General features: G+C 37.4%; 4 protein-coding genes across 4 annotated transcripts; 2 read left to right on the top strand and 2 right to left on the bottom strand.

Annotated features, from left to right (window-relative positions):
• Positions 1–955: 955 nt before the first annotated feature.
• LOC143431063 (serine/threonine-protein kinase Nek5) lies at positions 956–2,362 on the top strand. Its single transcript, XM_076907566.1, has 6 exons — positions 956–1,014; positions 1,076–1,166; positions 1,368–1,535; positions 1,629–1,789; positions 1,865–2,021; positions 2,096–2,362. The coding sequence occupies exons 1-6, from the start codon at positions 956–958 to the stop codon at positions 2,360–2,362; spliced, it is 903 nt and encodes a 300-aa protein (XP_076763681.1).
• A 93-nt stretch (positions 2,363–2,455) lies between these two features.
• On the top strand, positions 2,456–6,340 carry LOC143430995 (MAM and LDL-receptor class A domain-containing protein 1). The gene is made up of 10 exons (XM_076907485.1): positions 2,456–3,267; positions 3,330–3,527; positions 3,627–3,984; positions 4,058–4,234; positions 4,347–4,773; positions 4,857–5,201; positions 5,273–5,494; positions 5,562–5,956; positions 6,035–6,200; positions 6,289–6,340. Exons 1-10 carry the CDS (start codon positions 2,873–2,875, stop codon positions 6,327–6,329), a joined length of 2,724 nt encoding a protein of 907 aa, XP_076763600.1. The 5' UTR covers positions 2,456–2,872; the 3' UTR covers positions 6,330–6,340.
• LOC143430996 (rRNA methyltransferase 3, mitochondrial) lies at positions 6,319–7,998 on the bottom strand. The gene is made up of 4 exons (XM_076907486.1): positions 7,653–7,998; positions 7,311–7,549; positions 7,040–7,195; positions 6,319–6,959 (listed from the first exon to the last, which is right to left on the bottom strand). Exons 1-4 carry the CDS (start codon positions 7,964–7,966, stop codon positions 6,400–6,402), a joined length of 1,269 nt encoding a protein of 422 aa, XP_076763601.1. The 5' UTR covers positions 7,967–7,998; the 3' UTR covers positions 6,319–6,399.
• Positions 7,999–10,917: 2,919 nt separating this feature from the next.
• LOC143431080 (uncharacterized) lies at positions 10,918–14,283 on the bottom strand. Its single transcript, XM_076907593.1, has 5 exons — positions 14,127–14,283; positions 12,263–12,566; positions 11,541–11,815; positions 11,208–11,402; positions 10,918–11,027 (listed from the first exon to the last, which is right to left on the bottom strand). Exons 1-5 carry the CDS (start codon positions 14,238–14,240, stop codon positions 10,989–10,991), a joined length of 927 nt encoding a protein of 308 aa, XP_076763708.1. The 5' UTR covers positions 14,241–14,283; the 3' UTR covers positions 10,918–10,988.
• Between the last annotated feature and the right edge of the window lie 192 nt (positions 14,284–14,475).

Raw genomic sequence — 14,475 nt, 5'->3', positions numbered from 1 at the left:
CGTGCACTTTTCTCGAACTGCTTAGAGTAGCCATATTTTTTGTCCGCAGTGTTGTCCACCTTGTCACACGGTCACGATGTTTTGTACAATCGTTTGCAAATTAACAAAAAGGAACGGTTCGGTTTCTTTCATTATTTACCTATATTAAATTCTGTGCGTGTTCTCGTAAATGCTATATATAATTTGCGTTTGGTACGCAATGGAATTGGGTCAAACGCGTTGTCGCGCCCCTTTTTTCGTGACATGATGATACATCTAAACGCTTTAGATAAAAATCTTTATTGCGCTATTTGTAAAAAAAGACGAATAAAATTACCACAATATGTAATTTACATACATACATACATACATTACATGATGCCCGAAATATTCCCTCCCTTCGCGTATGTAGTACTTTTATTCAGTTGATCTTTTTTTACACTCCTAAACTTTATGATTCGCATAGATAGACATATTTATTGAAGAATCATACCAATATTAGCCAAGTATTGAAATGTTTAACAAATGCTTTACAGATTGCGAGCGGATAAGAATGCATTTTTGTAAACACTTTTTATGAATAACAAATAAATTCGCGATCTGTGCGTATTATATATTTTTGCAAAATTTAATTAACTTTAATTTATGTATCGCGTCTAATGAGATACAGCTATTTTAATATGATTCTGCTTATTTGTTTTTGTAAATACCGCGCGCGTACCATATAATTCTACTTCACCAGTCAAATCAACGTATTTTTATACTTGACTCTCGTTATAATTTACAAAAAATAGTAACGAACATTTCCTTAATTAACAAATTTAATTACTGTATCATTCTTTTCTATGTACATTGTATACTTAGGTAAAAGTATGTATACTCGGCGTATTAAAAAGATACGAAATAGAATAGTAGTATATCTGTCGCGGTGGTTAGGTTCGTTCGGAAATTTCGAATTGTTACCTTTCCATTAAAAATGTCTACACAGATAAGTGATTACATATACGAAACTTTGTTAGGTCAGGGTACTTTTGGGTAAGTGTGCTGTTGTAAAATTTCACTATCCGCGTGTGGCTTGATTATTCATCGTTTGTAGATTTGTTTACTTGGTACGACGAAAAAAGGACTTGAAACCGTTCGTAATCAAAGAACAAATTCTCAACAACGTAAATGGTTTGCCTATCAAGGTAAAACTTTGCTGGACGTCAAAACATTGTATATATATTTTTTAATTTAATATCGTATATATATATATATATATATATATATATATATATATATATATATATATATATATATATATATATATATATATATATATATATATATGTATAAGGAAATTTCTTTTTTTTATGCGTGCCTAAACATGTACATATCGATGCTTATAGAGCATATTAGAAGAAGTCCAATGCTTGCATCGATTGAGGCATCCTAATATAGTAGCTTATCATGGAGCTTGGATAGAGGATAATCACAGTTATATTCTTATGGAATATGCGACGCGATGCACTTTGAATGATTTGATAGAAAAACACCGGACACCGCTCAAGGAGGAAGTACATGACAATATAAATGTTTATATTGCTTTATCCGAAATGTTTCTAGTTCGATAAAGTAACACCACCACCTACGCTTGTATGTTAATTTAGGACGCCCTGTATTTGTTCTCTCAAGTTGTCCTTGGTGTTCATCACATTCATTCGAAAAAGATTCTTCATCGAGATTTGAAACCGGAAAATATCATGTTAACCGGAAATAACGGCGATATCGTGAAGATCGGAGATTTTGGAGTATCAAAGAATTTTGAAGAGTACGATATTCACATTTTTATAAATGGTCCCAATTATTTATACGTTTATTAAATATCGATTGTTATATGCAATAGATCGGAGAATTTGTCGATCGTTAGTCGTGCCGGATCGTTTTGCTACATGGCCCCAGAAATGTTGCGAGGGCAGCCTTACGATTTTAAATGCGACGTATGGAACATGGGCGTGATTCTTTACGAAATGGTCACGAAAAGGCATCCTTTCCCGGCCATGGTAAATTTCTTTTAATTAATTTCATTGATAACGATCGATACGATCCAATAATTATTCTACTCTGATGTTTTCAGACTTTAAATGAAATTGTGAAAATGATTTGCGAAGAAAAGCCACGATCACTCGACAAAGGAGCATCGATAGCTGTTGTTAGTCTGGTATCAAAAATGTTGAGGAAACGCCCCAATTGCCGTCCGAATACGGATCAGTTGGTCCTGTGTCCTTATCTCGTGCCTTATATCGTTCGGATACATTTAAATTTAGGACAAGTACCGAACATCGCTAACAAAAATAACGGGAAATTCAGTAGGAATGTATTTTTGAAATTTTTAAACCCATAAGCGACGCATAATCTTTCAGTTTATGTTCGAGTAATTGAAATAGAGGAAAAGAAAGATTTATATTTTGATAGAATTTTCTGCCCGATGAACGGTTATCGAACTCGGCACTTTTCTCTACTAGGATCAAAAGCGTAACGGCAGGAAGCGAAGACCGGAACTGCGGAATGCTCGTTTTATTTCATCATGTGCATACCACTTGAAAACTGTTCAGTTCGCATTTAGTTAGTTAGAAGAATATCATCCTTCTGTGATATGTACTAAAGTTGTAAGAACCGTGCTGCTAACAATTGCTGCTTGGCAATTAGAAAATTTGTGTGTCAATTTTTATTTTACATTTCTTAGCTCGGCATTCAAAAATACATTTGACATTAAAAATCGAAAGAATATCACGTTCACGATGGAATATTCTGCAGAAAATTTTCAGAAAATTCTTCCGATCCGAAATTCTCGAAATTAAAGTCGCTTTATATATTTCTTAATAAATACAAATAGCGATAAAACACTTGAAAAATGTGGATGATATTATTAACGTGTTGTTGCCTTTACTGGCTGTCGTGCGCTTCTTCTTGGTATCCGGTGAATTCAATGTTCGGCGAGCAAGTGGATCTCGTTGCTGCTACGAACGGAAGTTTCATTCCTAATTGGACTAGAAGCACGGAGAACGATGAAACAAAGGACACCTTCGATGCTTTCGATACCAACTCGACACGGGTACCGTTCAACTCCATCGATCGCGATCGTGAACCATTAGACGACGTGGAACATATCGAACCCAGACAGTGGTCAGTTAGACCCGATATTTTATACACCCGAACTGCAATTTCATCCACTACAGAGGTGTCTTTGCCACGATACCCGCCGCTGCATCCGCCCACATTGGCGCAAAGAAATTCATCCACGCAAAGGTATGTTTCTCAAATCGCTGTTAAATAATTTTACAAACGGAAACTATTGTTAATGGTTCAAGGTATCCACCAGTGACAATACCACCGCCTACGGCATCTGTAGACGAAGTATTCTGTGATTTTGGATCATTTCCAGCACAAACACTTTGCGAATGGCAAAGTGGTGACGGTACTTTGGACTGGATGGCAGGAACGGGCCTGGGTACCAACTGGATGGGCGGCCCCGCGAGTGATTATACCAGTGGTACCATGGAAGGAGGGTAAGAGTTTCTAATAATATTGTTTATACATCTTCCCCTCGGTTCAGCTATGTATAATATATGGCTCGCGTTAAATAAGATTGTTCGAATTTCTATTAGGTATGCCTTTCTGGAAACGTCGCAATTACCGCAGAAAGATGTAAAGGTGAAAACTCTGGGAGGATTATTGCACAGTCCTCAGTTAGGAAGCACAGGAGTTACGGGGACTTGCGTCATGTTCAAGTACAGCATGGATGGGCTTAGCGTTGCTGGGCTGAGGGTTTTACTTCACGTAGGTATCGACGAATACTCTGTCAAAAAGGAACAAACCGAAGAGATTACTCCCGAAAACGTGACCGTACCATCTTGCAAGCCTGTAGAAATTTTTGACGAACGTGTTATTTGGAACGCTCAATATTATACTCTCAACGTTTGGCAACAAACACAGATACTGTACACTTATCCAGAATTACATACGGTAATTGAATGTAAAACATTTTTAAAATTCATTTTTAATTCCCTAATAATAATGATATGATATTCTTCTTTAGTTGATTATCGAGGGAATTCCTGTAGACTCGGCTGACCCAGCTCGCTTATACAGGGGTTACATAGCCATAGATGACATAGATTTACAACCAGGCACTTTATGCGTTGGCTTCTGTAATTTTGCTGGCGGATTCTGTGACTGGACTAACGACGCGGAAGACGACTTTGATTGGACGATCGTAAGTTTAACAGTGAGCATAATTTATTACACTCTGTACAATAATAATAATAATAATAATAATAATAATAATAATAATAATAATAATAATAATAACGTCGACACGTGTACAGAGTCGTGGAAGTGGGAATCCTACGACAGGACCTGCGATGGACAGCTCGACGGATCGATCAACAGCCGGAGGATATGCTTACATAGATTCTTCTTTTCCACGTCGGCCAGGAGATAGAGCCAGGCTTATTAGTAGCAATTTTCCTGCATCAAGTGCCGATACGCCGATGTGCATGCACTTTTGGTTTCACATGTTTGGTTCCGGAATCGGTATCTTGAAGTTGTTCATACGTCACTTTCGCAGTTCAAACGCATCGCTCCGAGAAGTTTGGAGTCTGAACGGCAATGCTGGGAACACGTGGTTCGTAGCCCAAATTACGATCAGTTCCTTAGACGAGTTCCAATTGCTCTTTGAAGCGTCTGTAGGAAACACTGGAATGGGAGATATTGCCATCGATGATATTTCATTCGCACACGGATCTTGTCCAGGTAATCATTTGTATAGGTTCGTAAAAATCTCGATCGAATAAGGAGAGGAGTTGACCAGAATATTTAATGGTGCGCGTTTGCAGTCTTGCCCCAAGTGGCTGCACCCGCGCCACGAGATTGTACTTTCGAGGTTGACGAGTGCGACTGGATAAATTCCCGCGATCCAGACCGAGTCGAATGGGAAAGAGTATCTGTTCAGCTGCTAAGTCCGAGAAACCAACGAAAATTGTATAGCAATGGGTATACGATCAATCGAAGAAACGAGTACTTTCTTGGTTTGGGTCGACCGAGAGGAGGTTCCCGATCATCCGGAGGTGGAACGGCGCAGCTTGTTAGCCGGGAAATGAAAGCCATCGATGAGCCTTTGTGCGTTACCTTTTGGTATTTTATGTTTGAATCTTTCATCGACTCTACCGGACCAAGTTTAGGTTTGTATTTATTATACAAACTGCGAGCAGTTATTCGATTCGATTAAGCATATATATTAAATTTCATCAAGGGGTACTACGTGTTTCCGTGCAAGCGATCGAAGAGTCTTCAATGGAAATTAGACCAATCTGGCAACTATACAATAATCAAGGGCCCACTTGGAATTATGCGCAGACTAGCATAAATGAAAGAAGAGACTTTAATGTAATCTTCGAGGGTACTTGGGGTCCCAATCGCGCTAGCGGCAGCATTGGCATCGATGATATTTCATTTTACACTGGTAATTGTTCCGGTAAGTTTGTCGCAAAAGCCAAGGTGATGTGCTAATTTAAGCCTGACCTTGTTAACGATATATTCAGTGAAACCAATCGGTGCATCTGTGAGACCGGAAGATTGCAGCTTCGAAAAAGGTCTATGTGGTTGGGAAAATATCACATCTTCAGAGAACGAGCGTACAGTTACATGGCAGCGTGCATTCCTTGCTCATCGTCCAGCTCAGTTATTGGATAAAACTTTCGGAGCAACTGGGAATTTTGTTTTTTTTGATATTTTCACGACAAACAAACAGTCGACGGATGTGCAATTACGATCCCCTACGATACAGACATCACCCGATGGAGAATCTGTATGTTTTACTTTTTGGTTTGCTGCCTTTGGAGTTGAGGAATCTACGATGTTACAGATCATTAAAATGAATGCCGACGAAGAGTTAGGGAACGGAAGAGGACAGGTTGGAGAACAAGATCAGCAACCTGTAAGCTGTCCTGTCAGAAAATGCCTTTGGGTGTAGGGTATTGGGATCGGGTAAAAAGTGAAACATTTCATTTTCTAGCTATGGTCGTTAACGGCAAAGGGATTTAACAATCCAAGACCTGTATGGACCGCTGCACAAGTGACAGTAGACAGCCGTGTACCCTATCGTCTCATCTTAAGAGGAAGTGCCAGTAATGGCGGTTTTGCTATTGACGATATAAAGTTTCAGCCTCAAACTTGTTCAAGTATGACACTTATTTTCAGAAACAAAGCAGTAAAAAAAAAACAGTTATTCAAGTACGTGTATTACATTTGTTTATTTTAATCTTATAGCCCGACCCGCTGCTGCTCAACTTGCTAATAATGGAAGCTAATGGAACAAAAGGTAAAGATCTATTTTCAGAAATTTTCAATATATATTTTAAAACTGAATAAAAGATTAAGTCAAAGTTTAGCCTGCTTCTTCAAGAATTGCCGCTTAATTTCGAAGGTAACAATACCAAGCGCTACACCTGTATTTAAACTATCAACTCCTTCTATTAACGGTATGTTAATGCGAATAGCTTTTCGTTCGCACAAAAATTGACAAGAATCAAAACTCAAACCCTCAGTTTCTCCAGTTAGAATAATTACAGATTCTTTGTTCGTATAATTTAGAGAATAGTACGGCATGATAGGGAATTTTAACATAAACTGTTTCATCATTTTCCTGTTCGTCGGCATTGTTGATTCTGCATTCTCCTCTGTTTTATAACTATTTAGCATAATCTTCGACTTGAGATCTTCTGGGTTGATGTCAAATATTTCTAAACTTGATTGTAATACCTCTGGTGAGTAAATTTGCATAAATTCATCACCGAAATTGCTATCGGCTATGAAAACGTTAGAATCTTCGCTAATTAACGATGGAATTTCATCCCACGTTGGAAATGTATAGATAGGTAATCGAAAATGAGTGCCAGCCGCGCTCCTTAGAACTTTTGGATCCCACAAGTCTACGCATCCTAGATGGCAAGATCGATGGAAGGATTAGTAACATAATTCATAATTAAGAATCTAAGAAGTACTTTTCGCGTTTATGTACCTTTCATTAGTATTAACTTTTCGCAACCTACTCCCGCAGCAGCTCTCATAATGGAACCTAAATTTCCTGGTTCCCTTACGTTATCGCAAATAATAGTAAGCGGTAACGCATTGGCAGCTGGGGTATTGTTACGTACATCAGGAGTTTGAAAAATTCCTGTGTATCACAAAGAGAGAGGTAATAATAAAATCATAGAAACTTTGGAATCCGATGATTCGAACGCTGCTGTATGTTCTAGTTATATTTAAATTAATGTGTATAATAATAATACCTAATAATCCAGGAGAGGTAGTTAAACTAGACCATAATTGAATTGTTTTGTACGGAACTTTGTATAGTGTAACTTCCTTGGGAAAGTCGAATGCTTCTATATCCAATGGGTTATTAAAAAGTATCGTCGTTGGTATTAAACCAGCTTCTAAAGCATCTGTGATTAATCTGTGACCTTCTAAAATTACTTCTTTGTTCTTCTGTCTCTTCTTTCGGGATCGAAGTTCGGTCATCAGAGATCTAGAACGAATAAAATATAAAGGCGATTCTTTTTGTTTCATATAGAAACCGGAGAATTTACTTACTGTATACGATAACAGAGGGAAGAATGTGTACAACTCACGTTATAATTCTGTCGTTCTCTTGAAGGGTTGCAAATTCTTTCTTATTCGTTGTATTCGTTTTGGTTGATTCGATTTCTGTTTCTTTGGTAGGTTTTGCGTTTCTAACTCGTCTCTTAGAAATTCTTGTTCTTTGAGGTATTTGTGCTCGAGTGGTATCCTCGCACTCGTAAAGTTCATCTTCGTTTACAATCCGGACCGGTCTTCGGCTAACCCATTTTGCGAATGTTTGGGTTATATTCAAATTAACTGTTTGAGACGTGTTGACATTGCGAAGTAATCGAACAGTACCACGTAGTGTGTTTAATAGCACCATTGCTACTCTATTTTAATAGTTTAATACTTTACCATTTTAATCATTATTCGTATCGTACAAGTTGAATGAAGTTGTTTAAAAACAGAAACGTGGTAAACGTGGTTAGAAAACACTCCTCTTGGTTCTCTTTCGTACTACGTTAGCTTTTCATCTACGGTAGAACAACCAACCAAAGGTCGATTTATTATCGACATACGTACATACAATTCCCTACATTACCGAGGGGAATGTATGTAGGATAAAACAGTATTGCAGCATCATCTTGCCGTTGCTTGCGATATCTTCTTCAACGAAATTTGTTCGTATATACGAGATATGTACTCCAAACTGTTAACCCGTTGCGAGTGTTTATTTTAATTTTAAGAGAACGAAGGGAACACGAATTCGGTAATGTATCGGGACAAATGGTAAATAAAAGAGAAGAAACATCGTGGATATAATTTGCAATGGCTAATATTGTCATAGTTATATTTTTTAACAAAAGAAGAGATATAGAACAAATGAACAATTATAGAACAGTAAATTTCAAGCATGTTCTTTTCTAATTTGGTGGTAAGTGGTTGAACTTTGAAAAGATTTACGTGGGTCCAAGTATCAAATGCAATCATTCAAAATACGTACGATCTAAATTCAGGCTGAAGAAAATAAATCGTTCTATTACACGATTCTTATCGATTCAGGTTAGAAAATAATTTAATACTTGGCACCGCGCATCTTTGACACCTAAAATTAATTCCATTTCGATTCACATAAATCTGCTATTTCTAACATCATCCGAGATACAATTCCTCGTTTGCTAAACTCCATATGTATACGTGTTTCGTATGTCTCTGCATACGTTCCAAGAACAAAATTCTTGTCGTTTAATGAAATATAGTTCAGATACGTGTAATAACGTTAAAATAACAATTTTCAACCAGTCTCTAGTTTCGGATATTAGGCACCGATTCCGATATCGTAGGATCCTGCCGAAAAACATCCTTTCTCGTTGAAACTTAATCGATATACGATTAATGAAAATAGTAATAGTCACAGTAGTATTATTAACAAATATATATTAAAGTACACATATTTGTGTTGTACTTTGATATGCATGTATATACGCGCGAATCTTTGTGTACGTGTCAGTGCAAATGTCGCGTGTACGTAAATGTTATGCGTGTGTTCTTCTTGCGTGATATTATTATATGCAGTATACGCGCACGTGTATTCAAATAGTTGTATACAAGTATAAAGTATTTATAGTCGATCATCAGAACCGCAATCGGTATCAAACTGTTCTATACAATTGTTCAGAAGTTTTTTTTTCGCTTTTTTTGCGTTTTTTTTATTTTTTTTTTTTTTGCTTTTTTTTGTACGCACAGGAGCTGAAAGTAATTCATTCTCAGCACGAGATATATTGGATTAAGCCACGTAAATATCTGTTTCTTTTTTTCTTTTTTTAACCTACTTAATTTTTTGTTACATACGATGATTACAAGAAATGTTTATATTTATTGTCTTTATACGACTTAGACCCTTAAGCTTTCATCGTTGGCACATAAGTATTGAAACGACAAAGCGGTCTAGCAAAAATATACAATTGAACCGTGTATAGGAAGAATAATATATAGTTAAATAGAATGTGGTTTTCTTTATACGGAGATTATTTCCAATAATTATTCGCCCGCTTCGCAGTTTGTCGTTAAATTATGTTATAAAAAAACTTCAACGATGGATTGGAGAGGATACTTAACGTTCAAGATCTGATAATTCGTCGATTACTTAAGGGTCGAAAGTCATATTGATTACGTACGTGTAATCGATACGCAAATAATTCGAGTACGTTTTTATTTTCTTACAAGAATTTTCTTCCACTATTAACATTTCTCTTTCAATTCTATATTGAATAGATCGAAATCGTATCCGCGTTCGATCTCACGTACAGATTACAAGAATATTTCTTAAGAGTAATTATTGTCTTCGGTACAGTGCCGTTAATTATGCTTTATAGTCTCTTAACTTAAGTATGCATATATATATATATATATATGTGTGTGTTTGTGTGTATATATATATTTATGTATACATACATATTGTCAAAATGTTCAAAATATTAGTCTTTCTATTTTATTGTCAAAGTTTATTAAACGAAGCGGAGAAAACTAGAGCATGGATTGCTTCATTTTCATTCGTTCAGTTTTTTAAAGAGATTTCAAACAACTATAAACGGTATACCACACGTACTGTTATCTATAAATAAAAATTAAATTATATATTACGATACCTCTACGTAACCAGCCACCACGGTTAAAAAGCGAAACGTAGCATCTGTAGTTTCTTTGTTGTTATACAATCGGGTATACACCGGAATGAAGTTATTTTTTCTTCTCTTTCCACAGGTCAGAATTAATTTACAACAGAGAAGGAAAGGAAAAAATTAGCCGAGAAAAGCAGCATTTTGTTTCTGTTTTCTCCGCACAGCGATGCGAAATGTAACTTGTACTTGTTCAAGTTCCTTGTATTCAAGTCGCCGCTGTGGCCATTCTGTAACGGAGATAGTATTCGTATTTCTATATCTGGAAGATATTCTACACAGGCCAACGGGTTGATATCGAGCACACGCAATGAAATCTGTGCGAGTCTTAAACGAATTAAGAAAATATACGTTCTATAGCGTTCCCATGTACACGTACATGGGTTGCGATTCTCCGCTGATTCGTTCTATGTATTGACTTGCTTTTCTTTTTATTTGATTATAGATAGCGTGTATCTAGGGGAAATCGAAACGATTCGATGATTTGGGTCTGCGAGATTCGTGTACAAGACAACGAAAGAAAGCTTGATCTTCCGCGTTGAAGTTTTTCCAGGAGACGATGAGGACAGCAGAGATGGAACAGAGTTGGAAAAAGTTTGTTGGAGGAAGGAAAAACAATCTTTTGCGTCCTGTTTGCGAACGTATTATAGGGTAGGTAACGTACGTCGATCGTTGGAGTTAATTTGTTGCATTTGTTGTTGGAGACGTTGGTAATCCGTTCAGATACTAACGCAACAAGTAATCTCGTGACTGTGGTCCGCTTCTCTGTAAGAGAAGCTTGTCGTTAGACTTAACTGGATATATATGGAATAATATCTCGATTCTGATATTAGGAATGCTCTTCGTTTTGTAAAGTTTTGGGAAATATGTGTTGTGAAGAGGTAACGTAAAACCGGTGAAATGTAAAATCCTCCCGAATTTCATTTAAAGTAGCGTATTACTTACCGACCATGCTTGACCAGTATTCGGTACGTTTGACGCATATCGACCTTGACCAAATTCAGTAACCTTCGTTGGGTTTCGTAAAGTCGGTTTCAGGAATTGCTTTCGGGATTGTTGCATGAGAGGATGATCGTAGTCCATCGAATCCTTGGAAGTAGTAGGTGCCTTTTCTCGGAGTTCGTTGGACTTGTGTTGTTCCTAGAATTTTTATCGAAATCGATAAATTATTCGTAAATTATCGCAATCGAATACTTGGAGCCATGTGGTAATAATTGTTCTAAATACTAAGTTTAACACATTACATTAAGCAACGTTATCGCCAAGTCTAATATTAACCTGTAGCTCGCGGGCGCGTTCAGCTCGAAGAATTTCCTTCAGATACTGGAAACTGCCAGCCTGAGGGACCTGAGAACCACCACCCACTGTACGGAAGCTGCCTAATTGTTGCCTCGATGACGGATAAGGATTGACTGTTCCGTAAAAACGGAAAGGACGTAGGGAGTGTCGCATCCCGTTTCTTAATCTGCTACCAGCTGGAGCCTTATGCACCATTCTCCCATAAATTGGGGCGCTACCCCCTGCACGGTTTCGTGCTCTTCCCGTGAACCTTCCTGCGCACGATAGCACCAAGTAGAATCAGCACTGTTTAATAAAGAATATTATTCTCGGTAATAAGATCGTATCGTAGGCGTACAAGAAAACACCATTCCCATTCGGTGGACAATCTTGTTTACTCTTCTACTCTGCGACTATAAAGAGGTCTATACATAGATTCCGAAATTCTCTTTATCAAATAATGTATCTAATGTATTACTGTCGAATTATAGGTTTCGCAAACAAACGGCGTAAGAAGAAGAAGAAGAAGAAGGAGAAGAAGAAGAAGAAGAAGAAGAAGAAGAAGAAGAAGAAGAAGAAGAAGAAGAAGAAGAAGAGGAAGGAAAAGAAGAAGAAGAAGAAGAAGAAGTAGAAGAAGTAGAAGAAGTAGAAGAAGTAGAAGAAGTAGAAGAAGAACAAGAAGAAGATGAAGAAGATGAAGAAGATGAAGAAGCACATCTTACCACGGTAATTAAGGGGAGGCTTGGCGCGTTCGGAGTAAGACTTCCAGACGTTATATGAAAATGGGTCGGGATAGAGAGAATATCCAGTGGTGGTTTTAGCAGCTCTGCTTTGTCGTTTCGTATACCTCCACATTGTCCTCAATTCCTCGCATGTCGGTTCGGTTAGGTCGACGCGTTTCTCGGCGATGTCGCCGGTATTCCCTGATTGCGCCGAGATCGTATCGATGTATCGTATACCGGCCACGAACGGGCTGCTCGAATACGCTAACACGAAAACGGTCCATACGGTCACGGTACGCATTCTCTGTGGGAAATAATATGTACAAATTTACCAACTTGAAATCAATATGTAACATCTACAAGTTCTTCTGCAACTTTCACGAATTCTCATTTGTTAAATGTAAATGAGACTCTTCTTCTACTCTGTCAGTTTCTTCAAATACCATTCAGTCCATTCAGATTGTTGTACGGTGAGAATACGGCGTTTTCTAAGGAATACCGCGTTACTGTTCGTACTTGTATATAACAAGCATCCATTCCATACTCCAATTCCGTAGCAACCAAGTATATTCGTTTAAGCGAGGCTTACGAAACGAAAGGTATTGTTTCCGTCTCAACGAAAGAAACATTATTATTATTATTATTATTATTATCAACGAAATGGGCAGACTCGAAAGAAGAAATAAGATTTATCGTGACGATACAAGTCAAGGACTAGCTATAAAAGTCGCATTAATGATTATTTCAATGGAATTTTATTAATTAAATGTTACGACAGTGTAAATCCTTAATGAAAATACGAGCGAGGCCGGAGGTATTTTGACAATTTCGATACACTTCATGGTTATACTTTTTTCGAAATATTTCAATAATATATACTAGATGAACAAATAACTGTAATTCTACAAAATTGCTGAAAAAATTTCATTCATCTACTCTTCCTATCTTGTATAAAAAGGATCGTTTCCTTTCCCCCTCTTTTTTCTTAATAATTCTAACAGCTGTTCTCGGAATATTTCATTTTTGCAGACACTGTTTCTCTCTCATCTACCACTGTTTCGAATACGAGTAAAACGAAACAAACGAGATTACATTTTGATTCGTATTCCAAAGTCAACATCGATATCTTCGCGATACTAATTTTATTTTATCGTTCATCAAAAGAGATCTTGAAATGTTAGATTTTACAAAATTAGTGACCGTGGTTTGTGCATAGTTATATATTTTTCCTTGGTTTAGGAGTTTATTTTATTTAAAAGTCTGTTGCGAAGTATATGTTATACCGTTTCAATGAAAATATGACAGATTTTCCAATATTATCGTTAATTATCCTAATAAGGGAACGAAATTAAACGGAAACTAATTTCCTCCCCCTAGCTTTACAAGTACATCACTGCGATCGATAAAAATAAATTTATCAGAACGAAAAATCGACCAAAAATTAAATTTTTTCTCTGTTGAAAAGTCGAAAAAGGAAAATCGACGTTTTCCATCTTATTTCACTTTCAAATCTAATCAATAATCTAAACACGTAATCAATGAATGATTTATAAAAACCGCGGATACCTGTAAAGCTGACAGTCAATAGTAGACGTTTTTCAGGGTATCTGGTGCTGCTTGGGACAGCGAATCAACGATGGTCAAGAGCGTTTCGCACCGCGAACTTCGTTAAATCAAAGAATGCAGCGAACGAACGAACGAACGAACGAACGAACGAACGAACGAAGCGAGCGAGCGAGCAAAGAACGAGAAACATGAATGGAGTCGGCGGTGTCACACGGGGTGGAGAACGAAGAGAGAGAGAAAGAGGTCAAGAGTGGAACGAAGAGAAACTGGTGAATGAACGAGAATCGGATTCACTAACCTGCCAGTCCACGTAGTCCGGAAACCGAGGAATAACTGAGAGAGGTGGTATCATCGAAGCGACTATTCGCCTTCCTTTGCCACCACCCCTATACCAGAGCACACACCCCTTCATTCGTTCCAAACCCCTCTTCACACGACCTCTGTCGAGCTCTCCCTCTTTTCTTCACTCTCTTTCTTCATCTCTGTACTCTCCTCTTCCTTCTACTCCAAAAGAAGCTTTTCTGACAAGCCGACAGGCTGTTGTTGTTCAAAGTTCGTTTCTCTTTTTTAAATTATTTCTTCCTTTTCTTTCCTCTTTTTGTTCTCCTTTTCTTTAGTTCTTCTTTCTTGTAGCTTTCGAGTCTTCT

Source organism: Xylocopa sonorina, chromosome 16 (genome assembly GCF_050948175.1).
Source record: "Xylocopa sonorina isolate GNS202 chromosome 16, iyXylSono1_principal, whole genome shotgun sequence".
NCBI classification, from domain to species: domain Eukaryota; kingdom Metazoa; phylum Arthropoda; class Insecta; order Hymenoptera; family Apidae; genus Xylocopa; species Xylocopa sonorina.
Note: the sequence above shows the minus strand (reverse complement) of the source record. Positions and strands in the feature narration are given on the sequence as shown.